The following is a 19,105-nucleotide window of genomic DNA, read 5'->3' on the forward strand; positions in this document are numbered from 1 at the left end:
TAGTAGGCGCTGAGCAAACATTAACATGTGTAAAGCTTAGTTTATTTGTTTTGCTACTTGCCTGCCGCGTTGCTCTCAGCGGCTTGTGTGGAACAGAAATTATGGACTTGTAGATGTTTCTTTTAATGATGACTGTTTTGTTGTTGGATCTGTAGTGAACATACATACGGAGTTTACTGAATATAGAACACGTAACTACAGATCGATTGGTAGTTTATTTGATTGCAAATGATGTTCAGGTATCTGTAAAACAATGCACCAATTAAGGGAAACGAGTTCACTGGTAAAATCCTTGTGGACCTACATTGCCTGGTGTACCACAAAACTAAACACATTGAGGTTTTCCGCTGATTGCCAACAGGCTGTGGATAAATACGCCGGAAAGAAAGTTTAAAACAAATAATTCGCTATGTGGAAAAGCCCCAAGAGAGAATTTTCAGACATCGTCCCTTGAACCCCTCTTGAGGACGACCATGCGTCGTTACAAGAGATTTTTCAGACATTGTATGTCGTAAACCTACAAAACGATCATTGAGGTTATTTTCCCTGCAATTTAGATTCAAGGTGTTGCGTATTTCGGCCATTACATTGAGACAAGACATCAAAGCAACAATTATACTTTTGGGGTCCATTTCATATTCATGGGGCCTGTTATTGGCCTTGGTGGGGCTGCCAAATTTCCTGTGAGCTAAATTTCTCCCAAAAGTCTTGCCTTACGGTTGCACACCGTTGCGAAATTTAAAAATTGTTGCCTTCGGTTGCGCAACACCAGAAAAAGGCATCAGTAGTATGTTTTCTATAGGAAACGCTCGTATGCATGTGAAGCTTGGTTGGTTTGTTTACGTCTCGTTTACTCATTCATCACTTTTTTGTCGCTTGCCGGACCTGAGAGAGATGGTGATGCACTAGTTTGGTTGGTCGACGCAAAAAATCGTTCGAAATTTATAATTATTTTTACATTTTATAAATTTTGTGCCAATCTATGCAACTTGTAAAACAATTATCGAAATCCTACTGGTAGCGACAGAGGTATGTGTGTTTGAAGTTTTGTCGACCTGAAAAAAAAGTTTTATCGACTAGCGTCTCTTTGGTCTTCTTGCCTGTTGTAAAGTGTAGCACGGCGTTGTTGGTTCTAATTTCCGGTGAGTACCAGGTATTTTGCTTTACCTGTTGGGGTTGTTTTAAGTAAGGATTGAACGTGTGCTAAGTTAAACCATGTGTGTAGTGTATCTTCTGGCATGTAGCACTAGCAGTAGTATCATATACGAATATGAACCAGTGAATGCAGGCCAAAAGAGTCTTAGATCTTGGGTTCCTGTGTTCATACTGGAAAATTACAATATGTTTTACCTTGCTTTAGGTCCAAGTTATCTTAGGGTTTATTGTATTTTTAATTCAAGTAACCCTAGCACAATAGTAGTCATGGGACCCCCAGAAGATGATCACTCGGAATTTGAACCAGTATTTAATAGTTTGCCCAGTCAAAATGGTTTTGAAGCTGAGAATAATATTACCCCAGTAAACAATGCAGATTCATCAAAACATTTGTCCATTAGTGTTAACACTGCAAAGCGGAAACGTTCATCTTCTTCAAGACACAGTTCATTAAATGTGCAGCCCATTGGCCCTGTGTTCAAACGTTCCACCTCCGTTACAATTCCCAAGTCGTGTTTTGAGGAAAAGAACAGTGACCACAGTGACTCATATTCAAAAAGTTGCCCTAACAAATCAATGGATTTTGGGTATGGAAGCATCAACGATACTAACTCCGATGTAATGGGTGAAACCACTACAGACCCTCAACAGGCAAATGGAGATGCTGATGGCGTAAGCGAGGTATTGCTGTGAGCACTATTTTATTTATCGTCACTTGTGCAATGTGCAAAAGATCTTACTAATCCCATTTGCCATATTTCACTCACCTCTTACATTTAAAAATTTTACTCTTTAGGTTAGCGAGAGTGAAAAATCAACTGAAAAACTGTACTTTGGTTACACCAAGCGACAATTTAAAGTGTTCATATCATTGGTGCTTTTATCATTAAATGATATCATGGGATATTCAGCGATAGCACCCTTTTTTCCTGTTGTGGTAAGAAAAGCTTTCTGTGTTAGTTTTTTTGTTAAACTCTACCTTCAAGCACACATTGTCCTTGAAAGTTCACCTGTTAAAACACATGGCAATATCAACCCATAAATACAAATGTTATTCCAGTTATATCTCTATTTCACAGGCTGCAAACAAGGGTCTTAGTGCCACCCAAGTTGGAATTATTTTCTCTGCATATTCAATGTTTGGCATATTTGCTTCATTGGTCATCGGGATAGTGGTTAGTACAGCACTGTTATAGTCCAATTCTAATATGTATCTGAACTCTACTTTTCGATTTCTTTTATGTTGTTGGTTAGCTTGGATTACCATAAGAATATATGTTTTACAGCTTGTACGGGTTGGTGCCAAGTTTTGTGTGATTACTGGAATGTTTTGGAATGCTGGTGCTTTATTTTGTTTTGGGTAAGACTGTTATTCAAACTATTTAATTCAATTCCTTTATGTGCTTTTATGTATCATCTGTAGTTGTGCCACCACAGTATAAAAGCGTTTAATTATCATGGTTTAATAATAAACAAGTAAATGTTGGTGGCAACCACCAGGCCCATCATCAAGTTTAAAACCACCTATAGGTGTATACAATAAATCACAAAAATGTCAGAGACGCCATGCCCAACAATGTTTCTGTGATTCATCCTCGCTTGACATTCAATCTAATGGCTGTTGACTAATCACTTACTTGACGTTTCAGGTTTCTTGATCAATGCGACTACACCTGGTTTTTCGTGCTCAGTATCGCATCACGTTGTCTGATGGGTTTTGGGAGTAACACCGCCTTCACTGCCATGTTTGCAATCGTCTTTCAAGAGTTCAACGAACGAGCCATAACCGTCCTCAGTCTATCAGAAGCCTTGGTCGGGGTGGGGGGTATGATCGGTCCCCTGATTGGAGGGGCTTTATATGAAGTAAGCATGCAATGACCGAACGCCAACATGAAGTTGAATATATCTGCAAATCCTCTGATTAGCGCCTTTTTTAAGGGTGGTAGGCCGGTGAAAGCGAGGTATATTTTGTAATTTCAGAAAAATCACCACCGAAATGTTGTCATAAAGCTTGTTTATATTACTATGCATCGGTTGAATTCGCAATGACGTGTAAAAGGTAAACCCACAACCCGTTAGTCACGTCTGAATCATGCGCCACTTTTTAAAGTTAAGTGGATTTCCATAGTTGTGGTGTATTCGGCGTCCCGCTTAAAGTTGATCGTGATTGGTATTTGGTTTCTCGTTGGTTAATCTCTATGAGGACGTGATGACGAGAGTGTCAAAGTAACGGATAACGCCTGAACATTCTGCAGCTGCTGTAGAAGGTTATGAGGTCATTTAATTTATATTCATGTGTTGGCTTCGGTTCTTTCGCATGTGCAACAAAACTGTCGACCAATAAATTTTCAACTTGTACAATAATTGTAGGGGCGCAACCGGCAAAATGCCACGTCGTGCGCAGTTTTTAGGTAGCCGGAAAATGATGACGTTTTAAGTGATAATGACATTTTAATTTCTATTTCTGTGCCAAAGTTATCATCCTCAGCGTTCTTAAATGTTATTTGCAATCTTTCCAATATTAAATGCAGACCGCCGACTGAAAACCACCAAAACTAAATCTCTTACAAAAACACTCGGCGAAGCAATGGTTCATTAATACACAACTGTGACTTGATGTCGGTAGCCAACTTAACGTGTTGTTCCTACAGGCCGGCGGATATATCACACCTTTCATGGTTCTCGCTTCAGTTCAACTTATTCTCATGGTCATGTGTTGGGCAATGCTTCCATATGTACCAGGTAAGTCACATGTGCTAACGGTTAAAGCCATCAGGTAGACCACACAAACTTTATTGGAATAATTTAGAGCATGTAAACATAACCTTCTCATTTGAAAAACATTCACAAAGGCGGTGCAAAAGTTAATGCCTCGCAGCTGTTGCGGTGACAAATAACCGGAGAGTGGCAGCGCGTGTATTGGGTTTTCAGCGATCCACAAATGAAACAACGAAATTACTGCTGCCGGTGGCACGTCTCTGTTATCTTGCTTTTGAATTTTTCTGTTAATTTATGTAAAATACAATCATTTTTAGAGTGTTTTTGGCGCAAATACAGCGATCGAGCAACCAATAACGTAACAAAAAATTTTTTTTCCTGCAAATTTCGGGCACACATAACAGGACAAATTACGTAAAAAGATTTGATGTTGTTTTTTTGCAGTCGAAGACAACATGGCTTCAACTTGGCCGGGTCGTCTTCTGGCTCATCCAAGCGCTCTCATCTCGTTCGCAGCAATCATAGTTGTGTTCTCTGCGAACGGCTTTTTAACAGCCAGCATGTCGGAATTCCTTCAGACGGAGGTAATTTATCACCACTTGTACTGTAGGTTGTTGAATCGAATCCTGCCGCAGCATAGGTTGTCGTCTGCGCAAATGCACGCAATAAAAAAGGCACTAACGCCAAAACCTTAACTATGTGGCTTCCAATAGGTTGAAAACCACATTTCTAAAGGCATACGGACCGTTTACCGCGTCATTTTCCTGACGCCAAACAATTTAACATTCCTCCCCCGTCATGTTCGTTGCCGCATTCGTCGCAATTGCAGCGGGTTGCGCATCATTTGCAGAAACACGCGTTGCAAAATCCCGAGACCAGTACATCGGTCGCTGGCACCTATCAATATTTAACGGTGCTTTGTGTCATTATCACCCCAGCTCATAAGCGTGTGGTTTAGGGCTTTTATGTGCACATGTGTGGTGACATATTTTTAATGCACGCTGGCTTATTCCATCTGAACTGAATTATCCTGACTAAGTATTGTGGTTCTGTTGTTCGTTCATTTTGCATGGTTCGCAGTTAAGCCTATGCACATCCGAGCAAGCCACTTTTCTTGGCTCTTAATAGAAGAGGAATACTTACACCAAAGTAAGAAAAATCATCAGACAAAGTATTACCTTGATAAGCAATGTGGAGCCAATAATATGAATTGTGTATAGGTCGAAACAGTGGCCATCTGTCTGCAGCTTATACACAAAGTATTACCTTGCTTATCTTCCACTGGTCCTACACTTTTCAGGGAAAAAAAACAACTTAGTAAAACCAGCATCAATCTTCATTTACACATGGTGTGCTGCTGGGCCTAATTCAAACAAAAGTTAACACCGCACGTTCGTCTTGCAGTTCCACTTCGACGCCATCAACGTTGGAACCGTTTTCTTGGTCAGCAGCATTTTTTATGCGGGACTTTCCCCATTGTGGGGTTACGTCGCGGACCGGTGGTAAGTTGATGTGTAATGTTAGGATCTGTGCACCGTCGTATGCAGTCGATCCCGCTTTTTGTGTTTGTTTAATCCCAACTGTACTAGTTACTTTAACCGTCATACGTGTGTTATGATTCGTATTATCAGCCATGGCTGTTTTGGTTAAAGCGGTGATCCCTCAAACCTATTGTACTCGTGCTGGGTTTGCTCGTGCTAAGGTTTTGTGCACACAAAAAAACTCGAAAATGCACAACAAAAGGCAAGAAAGTTTGACTAATAAACAAATATAGCCCACGGGTAAGAGACAATAACTGAATGCACGAAAAACGCAATTGATAATAGTAGCAAGTTATATGATATTGGCAACCACCTGGAACACCTTGTGGTACCACTGGTAGCAAACATATGTAAACCATTGGGTTTAAGAGTTTTTGACATTGCAAGGGGCTTAGGGCACTGCAGACTTACATACGCTCATTTAAGAAGTAATAAATATTACTCTTGATTTTTCTATGTTTGTCTGTATTTGGACTCCAGCGAAATATGACACGACTCACTGACCCCTTTTTATTCACTATAGGCGGAACTCGTATTTAATGGAAATCGGTTTCCTCGGTATTTCGGTGGGAATGACTGTCTTAGGTCCTATCACATTACTCAAGCACGCGTTTGGCTGGATGCATCAGAAGATCTGGCTCGTCTATGTTGCCGCCATTATCAACGGTTCTTTTTTCGGCGCCGCTCTGATGCCCACCTTTAACGAGATGCTTCTAGGAGCTAAGTGAGCAAGATGTTTTGTATAACTTGTGTCGTAATATAGGAATTTCTCTATCGCAAACCCACGGGTGTGATAGAGTTAACCCCTACTATAAGAATCACATGTACTCAAACTCTGCCTTTGATTCATAGCGAGCTCAACCTTCAAGAGACCGTTCTGGCACAGTATGGTTTGGTTTCCGGTTTATGGAACATGGGATTTTCAATCGGCGACATCGTCGGCCCGACGCTGGGTGGCGTGCTTGTCCAAAAACTCGCTTTTGCAGATGCGTCGGGTATCTTTGCCGCGACTTGCGTTGTCCTGGTAAGCCAACCAATTATTTGTTTTTGTTTGCATTTTCAAAGGTATTTTTGAAGGTTTTACGATTTTACCTTCAAGAATTTACAAAACAGCCTAAATCAATGCCTTGGGGCCTTGTGTTAATTTTTAGGACAACTTTAGACATCTGTAATTGTGATATTATTTACGTCACGATTTTAGTTAAATTGCCTGATATTCAGAAACTTGCTGGGTTTTTTTATCCCTTGTTCCACGTTTGTTGCAGCTTTTGCTGAAACTTTTCCAACGCTACATGCGGTACAAGTTCCACAAGGTGGCCCCCGACAACCTACTTCCGGTTGAGACGGACGAGCGACGTCCACTGCTTGACGATCAGGAAACTGCTTGACGAAAGTAATTTTTCGCACTTTGAGATGTTGGTTCTTGGTGCTCTAAGGTGCTTCTGAGGCTTGACCCAATGCTAAGTGTGGGCGTTCAGCGCGCCGGACTGAGAAAGAAATAAATCCTTCTTAATCATGTTGTGTTTACATGATGAAAAATAAATCGATTTAATTTTACTTTCCGAGATTATGTTGCAACAGTATGACGAAGTAAAAATGCAACCACAATCCGTTCCAAGAAAGTACCATATGAATATGGCTGCACCGCGTTCAATTTGTCTTGGGCAAGTGTAAAATGGCCAGGCATTTACTGATGTGATATTTTTTAAGCCAAGGCTTGATGGCCACACCTTTTTATTGCATCTGTTAAAATGTGAAATTAATTACGTTCACTCAAATTCAACCTTTGAGTCCAGGTCGAAATATTTGGGGTATTCTGCGACACCGTACTTAGCTAATCGTAAAACTGTCCTGTTGAATAAATTGACAGACTCAAAATAATGTGATTCAAGTCATGTTTTGATGATGCTTTACACTCCCATCCATCCTGCCTAATTTATATGTTGTTTGAAGTGCACTTCGTTATATATTCTAGATTGATTTGTGTTTCACTGTGAATCATGCAAATCACCTCACGCTTTCGTTACTTCGGAATTTTTGACATACTTTTAACCGGCGCGTTATTCCGAGCTTGACTTCGTGTTCAACCACGTCCAGTTTGTCTGTATTTCGTGAACATTGTGTTGTTATTGTACTTCAAATACTGTTGTAAGTGTTATGTGGACTGTTCCTCACAAAAAAAAAATTAACACTTTTAATTCATGATAACTTTTACTCTTTGATAAAAGGCACCCGTATAACACCTTATGTTTAAACACCGATCCATGACAGTCTAAAACTGCCCTACTATAATCAAACACGAAACTAAAAAGCAAATAATAAATAAAAAAAACGGTTTAATTCAAAAGCTTTCAATTATGTTATTTTTGAGGGTAGTTAGTGCTGCTTTAAACGATCAAGCTGGTTTAAAAATCAACTTTGTTTGCATTAAACTTGCTCGTTTCACTGTTGCAAAACCGACAGGTTTTAACCTAAGAAATAAATGTGGTAATGCTCTCATTTTCGGAAAAACAAAATACAGTTTGGTTTTAAATCCAGTGCAAAAGTGTCAGTTTAAAACTAAGTTAAGAGGTGTCTATCCCAAGAGTATATGACAATGCATGGCACGTTTGTTCTACACTATCCATCGCGTGTGTAACGCCCATTAGAAACCATAAACACTCGAGCAAATCAACCCCTACGGATTGACAGGAACTTACTGGAAAATCCAGAAAATTCAGAGGACGCCCACTGACAGTGAATCAGAGATGCAAAGTCCAAAAAAATTCAGCGACGATGACCCATACAAACTCTAAACGATAACCATGTTGTAATTCGCATATAAACGTTTTAATGACTTACTGCATATATATGTGTATATATAAAACATTGTTTTCACTCGTGTGTTCAAAATTCGACTCCTGAAAAGTACATATCCGTTTTCGCATTGATTACGGCCCTTGAAACATTTAACAGACCCAGGAGGACAACTTAATTTGGTATTGTGCATGTTTTCATTCGTATTATACGTAACCGCATCACCGACAAGTTTTTCCTTCGATAATGGCGTCAATTTTAAAAGCAATGGCATGTTCTGTCTTGTGCACTCTTGAAAATAGACCGTTAGACGTCGCAAGAGGGTGGCTGATTACTGCCATTTGCAACGAAAAAGAACATTTTGCGAAAGACCGGTCTTTTCCTCGGCCAAAAGCATACGATTTTGAGGCATTGCAAAGTCGACTGTGCCGCTCTTTCCATTCAAGTTGTTGTTTTTTAACGAAAGTATAAAATATATTTTGATGTTGTTTGCATCTTTGTTCCGGATGAGTAGTTATCAGTTCTTTGCTTTGAGCGGACAATTTGTATTCCATCATTGCGGGTTTTTTTTTTGTTTTACATTAAAAGTCTTTGTTTTGAACAGAATTTGTTAGTTTGTGTTGTAAAAATTGTAACGTGAACAGTATTTTCTTTTCCCTGATTCGTTTGGCTTAACAACTACCTGAAAAAATGGAAAATGTGGACGAAGACCTGTTCGTTTCACTCAGTCAGGAAAGCGGACGCAGTGTACGTTTTGTGGACAGTGAGAACAATTTTGGGGAACTCGAAACAAAGGTATTGTCTGTCCCAATTGTTTTTTGTGTAAAGGTGATGTTCTAAATACTGTGTATTTTTCTATAAAGATGCATCTCAAGAAACATATTCATCACACTCTTGCATAGCTGTGTACATAGTTATTACTGATTTAAACGTAGTTTTAATACATTTGTTAAAATGCAAAGTTGTTTTCATTATCAACTAATCACCACGAGTGTATCTTACATTGTTCACACAATTGCCAGGTTTTTAATGATCCAATCCATGGCCACATTGAACTTCATCCACTGTTGGTAAAAGTAATTGACACACCTCAGTTCCAACGGTTGCGAAATGTCAAACAGCTTGGTGCAAATTACTTTGTTTACCCTGGTGCCTCTCATCAAAGATTTGAACACTGTATTGGGTATGAAATATTACCTTTTAACATTTTGTTGCTGACGCTGCCAGGCGTAACGTTTAATAAACTCACAACTTCTTCTGGCAAAAACAGTTTACTTGGTCGAAGTTTCATGCAGTGTCAGCATTTATAAATGCACATTGTCCTCATGAAAGGTCGATTGTGTAATGACTGCAATGTCAACGAAGTAAATTATTTTTATCAGAAGAGCTTGTGAGTATATTGAACATTACCTTTAAACCTTTCGTTTTTTATTGTAATTTTTGGGATTAGTTTATGCATTGTGTTTGCATACGTTTTCCTGTAAAACTCATTTTGGTTCCTGTAAAACTCATTTATTTGCTTTGCACAGTATAAAATTAGTGATCAAACTTTCATTTCGCCCAATTAGCTATTGCTTTGTGTTGTAGGACTTGTCATCTTGCTGGAAAACTTGTCCGGCATCTGCAAAAAAAACAACCATACCTGGATATTAATGAAACAGATGTCTTGTGTGTTGAGATGGCTGCTTTAATTCATGATTTAGGTGCGTCATGATTTGTTGTTGAAACTTTCAGCAACACCCTCGAAAAACAACATTTTCTTTTAGGACATGGACCCTTCTCTCATATGTTTGACATGAATTTTCTTCCGAGAATGCGAAATACTATCATCGAGGTATTTGCTTGTTGCTGTGTCTAAGCATCTCATGTTTTCTAAAGGCAATAAAAGTTGTAAAAAACAGTGTTTTAAGTACTTTGCATACAAACGCTTTCAAGATTTGGTCATAACAACATATTTTTTAATATTTGCAAAAAGAACACTTTATTTAAATTTATCTGTAATGTGAGGTTATATAATATGTTTGTTGTAGCATGAAGTTACATCTTGCAAGATGTTTGATCACTTGATCGAGGACAATAACTTACGTCAGGATTTCCAATCGTTTGATCTCGGTGATCAAGATATCATGTTTATCAAGGAGATGGTATACGGTCCCTTCGAGGAGTCTACAGACAATGTATGGTTAATACAACGCTAAATAATGTTTAAAATTTTAAAAACCTGCGTTGATCTCAGGAATGGAACTATGTCGGGCGTGAGAAGGAAAAAAGCTTCTTGTATGAAGTAAGTAACAAAACATCTGTATAAAAAAATATGTATCCAAAAAGGATAAAATAAGACAGTTTTAACTTTTGTATTTTAGTCTTTTTTCCGCCTTCAGGGTAAATCTGTGTCCTCATTTGTTTGTAAAGGATCACAATTTATAAGCATAAGTAAGGCCATTATATAATAGCTCACATGTAGAGCAAATAAAAGTCACTTATTTTGTGCTGTTAATTCTTACAACGGTGGGTGTGAAAATGTGCCAACAGCTGGTTCAGTCACACGGCTATCAGCTTGTTGCGCCACTCTTTAAACACTATGTAATTACCGTCTATTTCCAACACAGATTGTCTCTAATCATCGGAACAAAGTGGATGTCGACAAGTGGGATTATTTTGCTCGTGACTGCCACCATCTGGGCATAAAAAACAGCTTCGATCATGAGCGTTTCATTCATTTTTGTCGTGTTTTGACTGTGGAAGGTGAAAATCCTCAGATCTGTGCCAGAGATAAGGTTTTGATTTTTTTTCTAGAATGTTAATTGTGTGAAACAAACAATATGTTTCATCCCATATCTCACTGTTCATTGCATGTGTTATACCTTATTAAAACTTGATTGACACTTTCAACAGATAAAAAGTAAAAAAAAAAGTTTTCTTGAATTTTTCTAGCAAATCATACCAAATTACTTATTTTCATTTGATTAACTTCTGTCAAGTGAGCATGCAAATTATGTGATAATTCAAAAGAAATTATATTTCATTATAGTTGAACATTTTGTACCTCAGTCAGGCATATTTTGTTTTGCAAGATGTCATACATAAAAAAAACCTGTTTTTTTGGCCTTTATAATTTTTAAGGAATGTATCAACGTTTATCATATGTTTCACGTTCGAAACACCTTACACCGGGTGGCGTACCAACACAAGTGCAAAACCGCTATAGAAGTAATGTAAGTGGAAAATTGTTTGAAGTGGTGTGCTTGCTGAATGCACATATTTTGCATGCTCACTAAGCACTCATTTGCTCCTATAGCTACTAATTTTTCATTTTTTTAGTTTGGATCAAATCATATATGTATATGTGAAAAATTTGTCAATATGGTTTTGGTTTTTGTGTGTTAGTCAGCTTTTGGGTATTGATATATATTAAAAATATTTGCACCTGGGTTTTTTTTTTCACCAAAAAATTTATGTCAAATGACCAAAATCCCAGCAAAAATTTAGGACATTTTTAATTTATTTTGGTCATTTACGATGTAATATTTTTAATTTGTGGACGTAACAAAAAGAAATAAGGAAATGCATTCTTTATTAACAACAACTTTGCAACATAAACAAACGTAACACATCAAAGACACAATACTACGCATCGGGTTTATACCTCATTCGTTTCGCGCTACTTGACCAATGCGCATATGCACTGTCGTAGTTAAATTCTTTAAACGATAATGCGTTGAGCCTCAAACGCATAAGTGTGTCGGCGGTGCAACACTGCAAACGGTTTCTTATTGGGGTTTTTAAGCGTGTTAATAAGCTGAACCCCCTTTCAACAGTTGCGTTTTCTGCATTAAAAACAAGTAACACATTTGCAATTACTGAAACTTTGTTTATATAGGCAATACGCTGCGTTTGTTTAATTAAAAAAAAGCAAATGAAGGACAATCCCTATTGTTACCAAATCATGCAACTGTATCCGTATTCTTATCGCATAAAAGTCGCAAAACCCGCGTCCTGCTGGGTGTTATCGACCGTCGGCCGTTCGAAAACGATTCGCCGAGAATCACAAAAGCGACGTCCGGGGCAACACAAAGGGAATTTTCACCTACCGATGAGACGCTCGAATGAGCGTCTATCAGTCAATTTCCTTTCGGACATTGTGTCCAAAACGGCTTTTGTTTTTTTGTCGTTTCTAAAAAAATTGTGTCAATGACCGACAAATGACACAAAAAAAACCCAGTTGCAAACCATTTGAAGAATTTGTAGCAGCTGCCGCTATCTGTCAACAAAAGTTAGTAGATGGTATTATTCAGCATATTTTGGTCATAAAAACCTTTGATGCTGTAAATATCGTATGTATTATTAGTTACAAAATCAAAAAAAAATAATAAAAAAGACCCTTCTTATATACTTAGAACAAGTAGACTTGACCCAATGCGTTTTTGTATCTTAGGAAGGTTTAAATTTGTATGAAATGTTCCACACACGCACTGTTCTGCACAGAAGGGCATACCAACATAGAGTGAACATTTCTATTGAGAAAATGTGAGTTTCCTAATACAATGAGATTAATTATAAATTTCCAGTTTAGTGATGCTATATACTTTCCCCCTGTATCTACAGTAATACCTTTGCATGTAAAATGCTTATAACTGTGAACTCTTAAAAGAGTGTTGTGTTAACATTTTGGTGGGTTTTTATTTGGTTGATTTCTATACTGTAGTTTTATTGCTTTGAATGCATGCTACTCTTTAGTTTCAGAAGTAATTTTTTTTATTGTGGCTTCATTCCATGTAAACACTGTAGCTTAACTTCATTAGCAGAAAACGCATTCATAGTTGGGGAAAAGTGTTTGTTGTAGTAGACTGTTTAAACTTGCTATTGGCCTCCATTTCCAAGCTTTTGTATACTCCCTTAGAAACTTAAAATGGCATACCAGCCAGGCCTCATAATGTACAGTTAGTAACCACTGGACCGACCAACAGATTTGCTCTTTTTTTTCTAACATGCATGACAAAACAAAAAGTAATATCTTATAAATTCACATGGAGCGAATTACCAATTTGTGTAGCATTGCTGATGGATTGTTTAATGTGTATAAATATGATGCTTTGTGACTCGTCACAATAGACTCTGTTCTTCCATAGGATTTGTGATGCGATGTGCCTTGCCGATCAGCATATCACATATGTTGGAAGTACAGGTCAAAAACTTCCTATTTCACAAACTGTCGATGATCCAGTGGCATTTACAAAGCTCTCTGACAATGTATGTTGGTAACTAGCACTTAGGGTTTATAAATATTCACAATTGTACTTTTTTCACATTGATGTGACGATTCCAGCTAGTTGCAAACGGGGCTGTAAATATGTGTAGCCATAGGCGCCTAGTTTTCATTTTTCCAGGGGGGGCGGCTATGTTATGACGTCATAATTTGTTACTATGACGTCATCAAGGATCGAAAAACTGTGTTTGAATTACAATGCATGAGGCGTATTAGGCAAAAGGGCGGCGTTAACAATAAACACTAGATCGGTCTACGACACAACCAATAAGTACCAGTTGGCATATCATACTGCGAGACTGACGTTGCAACAACCGATGTCAGTTACGTAAGCGAAACTAGGTCAACATATTTTGTGTGCGTCGCGTAAGAAACACATTGTTTTTAGGTGTTTTTTCTTCGAACGTTACAAATGCGACGAGTTACATGGTGCGGACAGACGCGCGTAATAGCCGCTCGCTTTTTGTTTGGAAAAACCTGAGGGGGCCCTGCCCCCCCGGACTAGGCGCCTATGTGTGTAGCATCAACCATTAAATTAGCCGTAACACTTTAATTGTGTTGATTTGTATATGTATTGTCCACAACAAAATGGCATAGTTTACAAATGTTGTGCATTGATTGTGGCATTCGTACATATTGCAGTGTTTTTTAGGTATTTTATGAAATTCTTTACTCAACAAGCGAACACGAAGACATGAAGAAGGCAAGGTCGATTTTGCAAAGAATCCAAAAACGACAACTTTATTGCTTCGTTGGACACACCAAACCCGGTCGAGAATATCCCCTGAAAGGAACAGTAAGAACATATATTTAATTCAATATATAATACCCGGGTATAGGAACAAACTTACGTACACTAGTGAATGGTTTTTGTCCATAACATCCATATTGAATTGACCTACCACACCACGTGCTATCGGTTGGGTTCATAGCGCTAATACGGCTGGTTGGCTGCTGGATCAAAGGCGTTTTTTTCCAGCCATTTATAAAGTTATTTTGTGTCCGTTACGAAAGCGCGAGATATGAGAATTTGCGCATCGGGTATTTACGACGGTAAGATAGGATTTATGCGTGATTGCGCTTCTGCAATCAATATATATTAAGATGTATATTTTCGCCAGTTTTGTAACCAAGCTGTTTAAGTAAATATGTCGCCTTTATCGCCAATGAAATATGAATAAGCACCATAACAGGTTTGTGCAAACGGACATGAGCAATCTCTATTTGTGCTGTTTTTCAGTACGACGAAACTCTACTAATGGAAAAGGAAATTTCCTCCTACGATGAAGGGCTTTGCGAGGAGGAAGTTGTCGTAGCGGTAAGAATTGCAGTTGGTTACCGCAAATAATTTACAAAACACACCCACACAAAAACGCCCATTGAGTTTGGTTTGTATTTGTGTTGCAATTCAAACAAGACTTTGTCCTTTGACGAACGCCCAACGGTGGAGAGTTCTGTGCTTGGCAGTGAGAGTTACGACAACTCGTATTGTGGACATATGTGATTATTTGCTAAGGCATGGAAAAGTTTCCGAAAAGTTTGATTGCTTTGTCGAAAATTATCAGATAGGATGTACGTCGCAAGGTGCTGTATTAGGCTGTCGCCACCGTCTGATAATTGAGACACTTTCAAGTTAACTTTCCCAACATTTTTGGATTTATTGCTGTTGGCAGACACGGTGTTTAATGCAGACTGGAACTTATAGGTTGAAACAGTGGACCTGTCTATTTCACTTTACCGCGCTTAGTATTTAATTTAGTATTTACCCGGGGGAGCTTTCAACACCGCCATACAATACTCTCAAAACTTTTTGAAAAGCTGTTTTAAAAGCAAAACGGTAAAAGTTGTACAGCAAAAATGTTTCTTCAAAACAAAAGTTTTTGACCTTCACGTGATGTTAAACCAGGGTAAAATATAATAATTAACTGTAAGAAGTTCAGTATTCAATTATGTCACTTATCAACCAAACTTTACTCAACTTACTAGTCTTTTGCGATTTTATGAAATTGATACCATCTCCTTCCAAAACCATGTGAATGAGAAAAAATATAATATATTGGCCCCCACCGGGCGACGACCAATCGGAATTTCGTGTTTGGCAGCTTTAGGGGCATAAATCAAAATAAAATAATTGAGCGAAAATTGTGAACAAAGGCGACGTCTCTGGGGAGTTACTCAACATTCACTCTACCCATGGTAACAGCTAAAGGTTCAAAATCCCTCCAATCTTTTAAGAGGTCCGCGTAAAGGAATCAAGTTTTTTTAGAGTGTGGCAGGGAGATTTATGCCGCTTCACACAAATAGGTTTTGTCGTACGTGGAAGTTGGTATCTACATTCTTGCAACCATGTTTTCCAGTTGAGATATTGTGCGCTTGCAAAGCTTCGCACGACATCCTGTTATTGAGAAACTTGAGGCTTTCCTAAAATAGATTTTAGTTGGTTGGTCTGAGCTCAAGTCCGTTGGGGAAAAATGTTGGTCTAAGCTCAAATCCGTTGGGCGTGATGTTGGTTTGTGTGGTTGCCGTGTGACCTCCAGTGCTCGTTGCCACAGATATAATCGTTCTAGCGCCCATTTGTGGCGACCACATTTGTAGTTTCCGATAAATGTTGAACTGTTGCCGGCTGTTAGTGCTGGGTGAAGGTTTACGGTGCATGTGAGTTGAGGGCTCAACGTTTTACTTCTCTGATTAAACTGCTGTTTCTGACAAGCCTTACTAATAGCTGAAGCCTACCAATTGCAAATCGATCAGAAAGGTGAATTTCTTATAAATCCCCGAAAAAAAATTATTCTTGTTCATTTTTTACCAACACCAATTACTCGCTATGTTTAAACGCTTAATAATCGCACACCAAAGCATGTCAAACTTGTCATACTTTAAAAACAATCCGCGAAGCAGAAATGCCTTGACATCCTACGTCCGTTTAACGTTAGTTCGATTAGGCACAAATTACTTCACTCCCATATTTCTAGTTTGTTGTGAAATTAAGACTGGACTTTACGTCCGTGTCAGTGCGGTTCCTTGTTTGTCGCCCATGTGATGTTTTTCTTTATTTGTTACTAATTTACTGTGTCTTAAAGCCGCATGTACGGTAAAATGAAGGATTGATGTCATGAGAATTTTTACAGATAAAGAACTTCAGCTACGGAATGAAAGACAAAAACCCGTGCGACGAATTTCGATTCTATTCCAAAAGCAATCCGAACAAACCGTACCGTATTCGACGAGAAGAAGTTTCAGAAATGCTGCCATTATTTTTTACAGTATGTGTAATTGCAGCCCAATAGAGAAATGTTGCTGGAGTTGTGAAATAAGTTCTATATATTTTTTTTTCGAAGACATAAGTTTTCCTCTATCCTTAATTTTTTTGTTCATAATTTCTCTTTGGCAAAACGGAGTAACAAAATTCATCGGCGTGGCCAAATGGAAACTGTTATGTTCTAGAGTCGTTTTTTTTGTTTGTTTTTTTCAAATATAGTTTACTCGCCTTAAACGCATAACTTTTTGTCTTCCGCCAAACTTTTGCAATTTCTGTCAAAATTTTGGGCTGGCTTCGCCAAACAGAATGGCAAATCCTTTTTTTTCGTTTGATTACCTTGCTATTGTCTATTGTTTGAATAACAAGTAACAGCATTATTGCGGATAACACGTTCTGAATATTTTCTGTTTAAAATTGACGTAGAATTAAATAAGACGACTTCTTGTGTGGAAATTAAAGATCATAGCCGTGATGCTGACCACTGATGACGGTCACAGGACGAAATATATTTTCCTTGATAATACCAGGATAATCCTCTTTTAAAGCTGATGCTTTGTAGGTGCAGAATTAACGAATATTCGTTTTTTTAGGATTTCGAGATCCAGGTTTTTTGCAAACCACCAGAAAAACGCGAGAAAGCGAAGATTTGCTTCGAGAAGTGGTGCAAGAATAAGAAATTTGTGATGCCCCAGGTAAAAACCTAATAAGACAGGGGGTGTTCCAAGTCACTTGGTACTAATAGTCTTACTTACCCATAGTTTTTTCGCTACCCGGACAACTCAACAAATAATTATATACTTTTTTATTTACATTTTATTTGAAGCACTGCGACCTTACGTCATAATGTGATGACATCACAACAATCGTAACTTGTCAAACTGATAAGACAGTCTCCATCAATTTTTGTTCACTAGTTGTAATGTAAGCGTGATAATAACTAACGTGACACAATCGTCGTCAGTCTTCCATTGGCACGTAAACTAATGCTGCCAACCTGCTGTCGTGTGTGCATTGACTTTCGTCAATAGAAATCTGATTCAAGAGTGCGATTGTGACGTAATAGGTACAATTTACTTGTTACGATTATTATTTATATAATGCTTGGAATTGCCTTGGCACCTACGTGTCGTCTTGCCCAGTTTACCTTTCTATCAACACAGAAGTGTTCGAAGTATTGATGTTATAGTACGACAACGTTTGATCGCACCGCTGTGCATGTCCACTGCTATCGTATTGGCATCATATGTTCGCTTACATAGTAGCTGCTGTAACTCAGTTGATAGAGCGTTCGGCTGGTTAGAGTATGGTCGTGAGTTCAAACCTTACCGGGAGCTTGATTTCGTCACATCTCGCTCCCAGTTGTCGGGAAGGAGTGGCTGATCCAGCTTGGCTGCAATGCGTTTGGTGTTCTGTCAGCTTACCATATAATGTTTTAGTTATTGATATGATTTCTATGTTTGCTATGTGATTTTATGTTCCAATGTCGCTTAACTTGAATAATGTCTGATTTTTCAGATACAAAATGGATTAAGCGACACGCTGACCCCTCTGAAGCGCAAAGATACATCAGGTGGTGTACCTCCTAAACGAAGAGCTCTTGATTTGTAAAATATGAGTATAGTCCATACCTGCTAACTGCTTTCCAGCGTTCTTCACGGTTTTTACTCTTGCTTTCGTTGCTTCTAGCCAACAAGCTATTACCTACTGCTATTATCCTTTACGTTCTTTCAACCTTTTATCAAATGATCTTAAGTTATTTACTCAATTTTATCTAATATTTTTGAGGCAATGTGTCTGACATTTTTAGACAATTTAACTTTGATTCATGTTCCCTTATCCGCTGCAATGAATTTACCTTCAAAACAGCAATGAGAAAGTTATATTTAAAGGATTTGTAATAATTGCAAGCGTTACTTTATGCTGCATGCATTTATGAAAAGTCTTGAACATATCCGCGCTATGCTATATTTTTTTGTTCAATCAAATATGCAAAGATGGTTGGCATACTTGAAATTCTGCTCTCAATTCGCTGTTTGAGCCTCGAACTGTATGTAAATTTCTGCAAAATTGGATTTTTTTGTCATGGTGCAGCAAAACTTGCCACTACAAAATAAACGAGAACCTGAATTTAAGTTAAATGGTGTTCGTACATCTAAAGTCTGGAATCTAGAGTTTATGGGCTTGCTGTAGATTTCACCAGCTTATCAACGCAGTGGCCCTAAAAACGGATTTCACAAAAAGTTTTGTCTGATGTATCAGTATACGGTGTTCGTGTTGAAAACTATCATCGCTATCAACTTAAACACAATCTTTATGAATTATAGTTATAGTTAATCAAAATTTAATTATTTCGAAGCAGGAATATAGGAA

General features: G+C 38.2%; 2 protein-coding genes across 3 annotated transcripts; both read left to right on the forward strand.

The window, feature by feature from the left end:
- The first annotated feature begins 1,364 nt into the window (after positions 1 to 1,364).
- LOC145905665 (MFS-type transporter SLC18B1-like) lies at positions 1,365 to 7,738 on the forward strand. Its single transcript, XM_082992921.1, has 11 exons — positions 1,365 to 1,836; positions 1,952 to 2,092; positions 2,235 to 2,330; positions 2,442 to 2,515; positions 2,805 to 3,018; positions 3,807 to 3,897; positions 4,318 to 4,457; positions 5,278 to 5,375; positions 5,938 to 6,138; positions 6,267 to 6,438; positions 6,680 to 7,738. The coding sequence occupies exons 1-11, from the start codon at positions 1,423 to 1,425 to the stop codon at positions 6,800 to 6,802; spliced, it is 1,764 nt and encodes a 587-aa protein (XP_082849047.1). The 5' UTR covers positions 1,365 to 1,422; the 3' UTR covers positions 6,803 to 7,738.
- Positions 7,739 to 8,179: 441 nt separating this feature from the next.
- On the forward strand, positions 8,180 to 18,854 carry LOC145907494 (deoxynucleoside triphosphate triphosphohydrolase SAMHD1-like). Of its 2 annotated transcripts, none has more exons than XM_082994904.1 (14): positions 8,180 to 9,005; positions 9,233 to 9,393; positions 9,798 to 9,913; positions 9,977 to 10,044; positions 10,241 to 10,387; positions 10,447 to 10,494; positions 10,820 to 10,987; positions 11,334 to 11,425; positions 13,340 to 13,460; positions 14,129 to 14,272; positions 14,717 to 14,794; positions 16,605 to 16,739; positions 17,326 to 17,427; positions 18,251 to 18,854. In XM_082994904.1, the coding sequence occupies exons 1-14, from the start codon at positions 8,901 to 8,903 to the stop codon at positions 18,341 to 18,343; spliced, it is 1,578 nt and encodes a 525-aa protein (XP_082851030.1). In that variant the 5' UTR covers positions 8,180 to 8,900; the 3' UTR covers positions 18,344 to 18,854. The 2 variants fall into 2 exon arrangements, with proteins under 2 accessions (XP_082851030.1, XP_082851029.1); XM_082994903.1 differs by lacking the exon at positions 11,334 to 11,425 and adding an exon at positions 12,646 to 12,737.
- The last annotated feature ends 251 nt before the right edge of the window (positions 18,855 to 19,105 follow it).

The sequence above is a fragment of the Ascidia mentula genome, chromosome 6 (genome assembly GCF_947561715.1).
Source record: "Ascidia mentula chromosome 6, kaAscMent1.1, whole genome shotgun sequence".
NCBI classification, from domain to species: domain Eukaryota; kingdom Metazoa; phylum Chordata; class Ascidiacea; order Phlebobranchia; family Ascidiidae; genus Ascidia; species Ascidia mentula.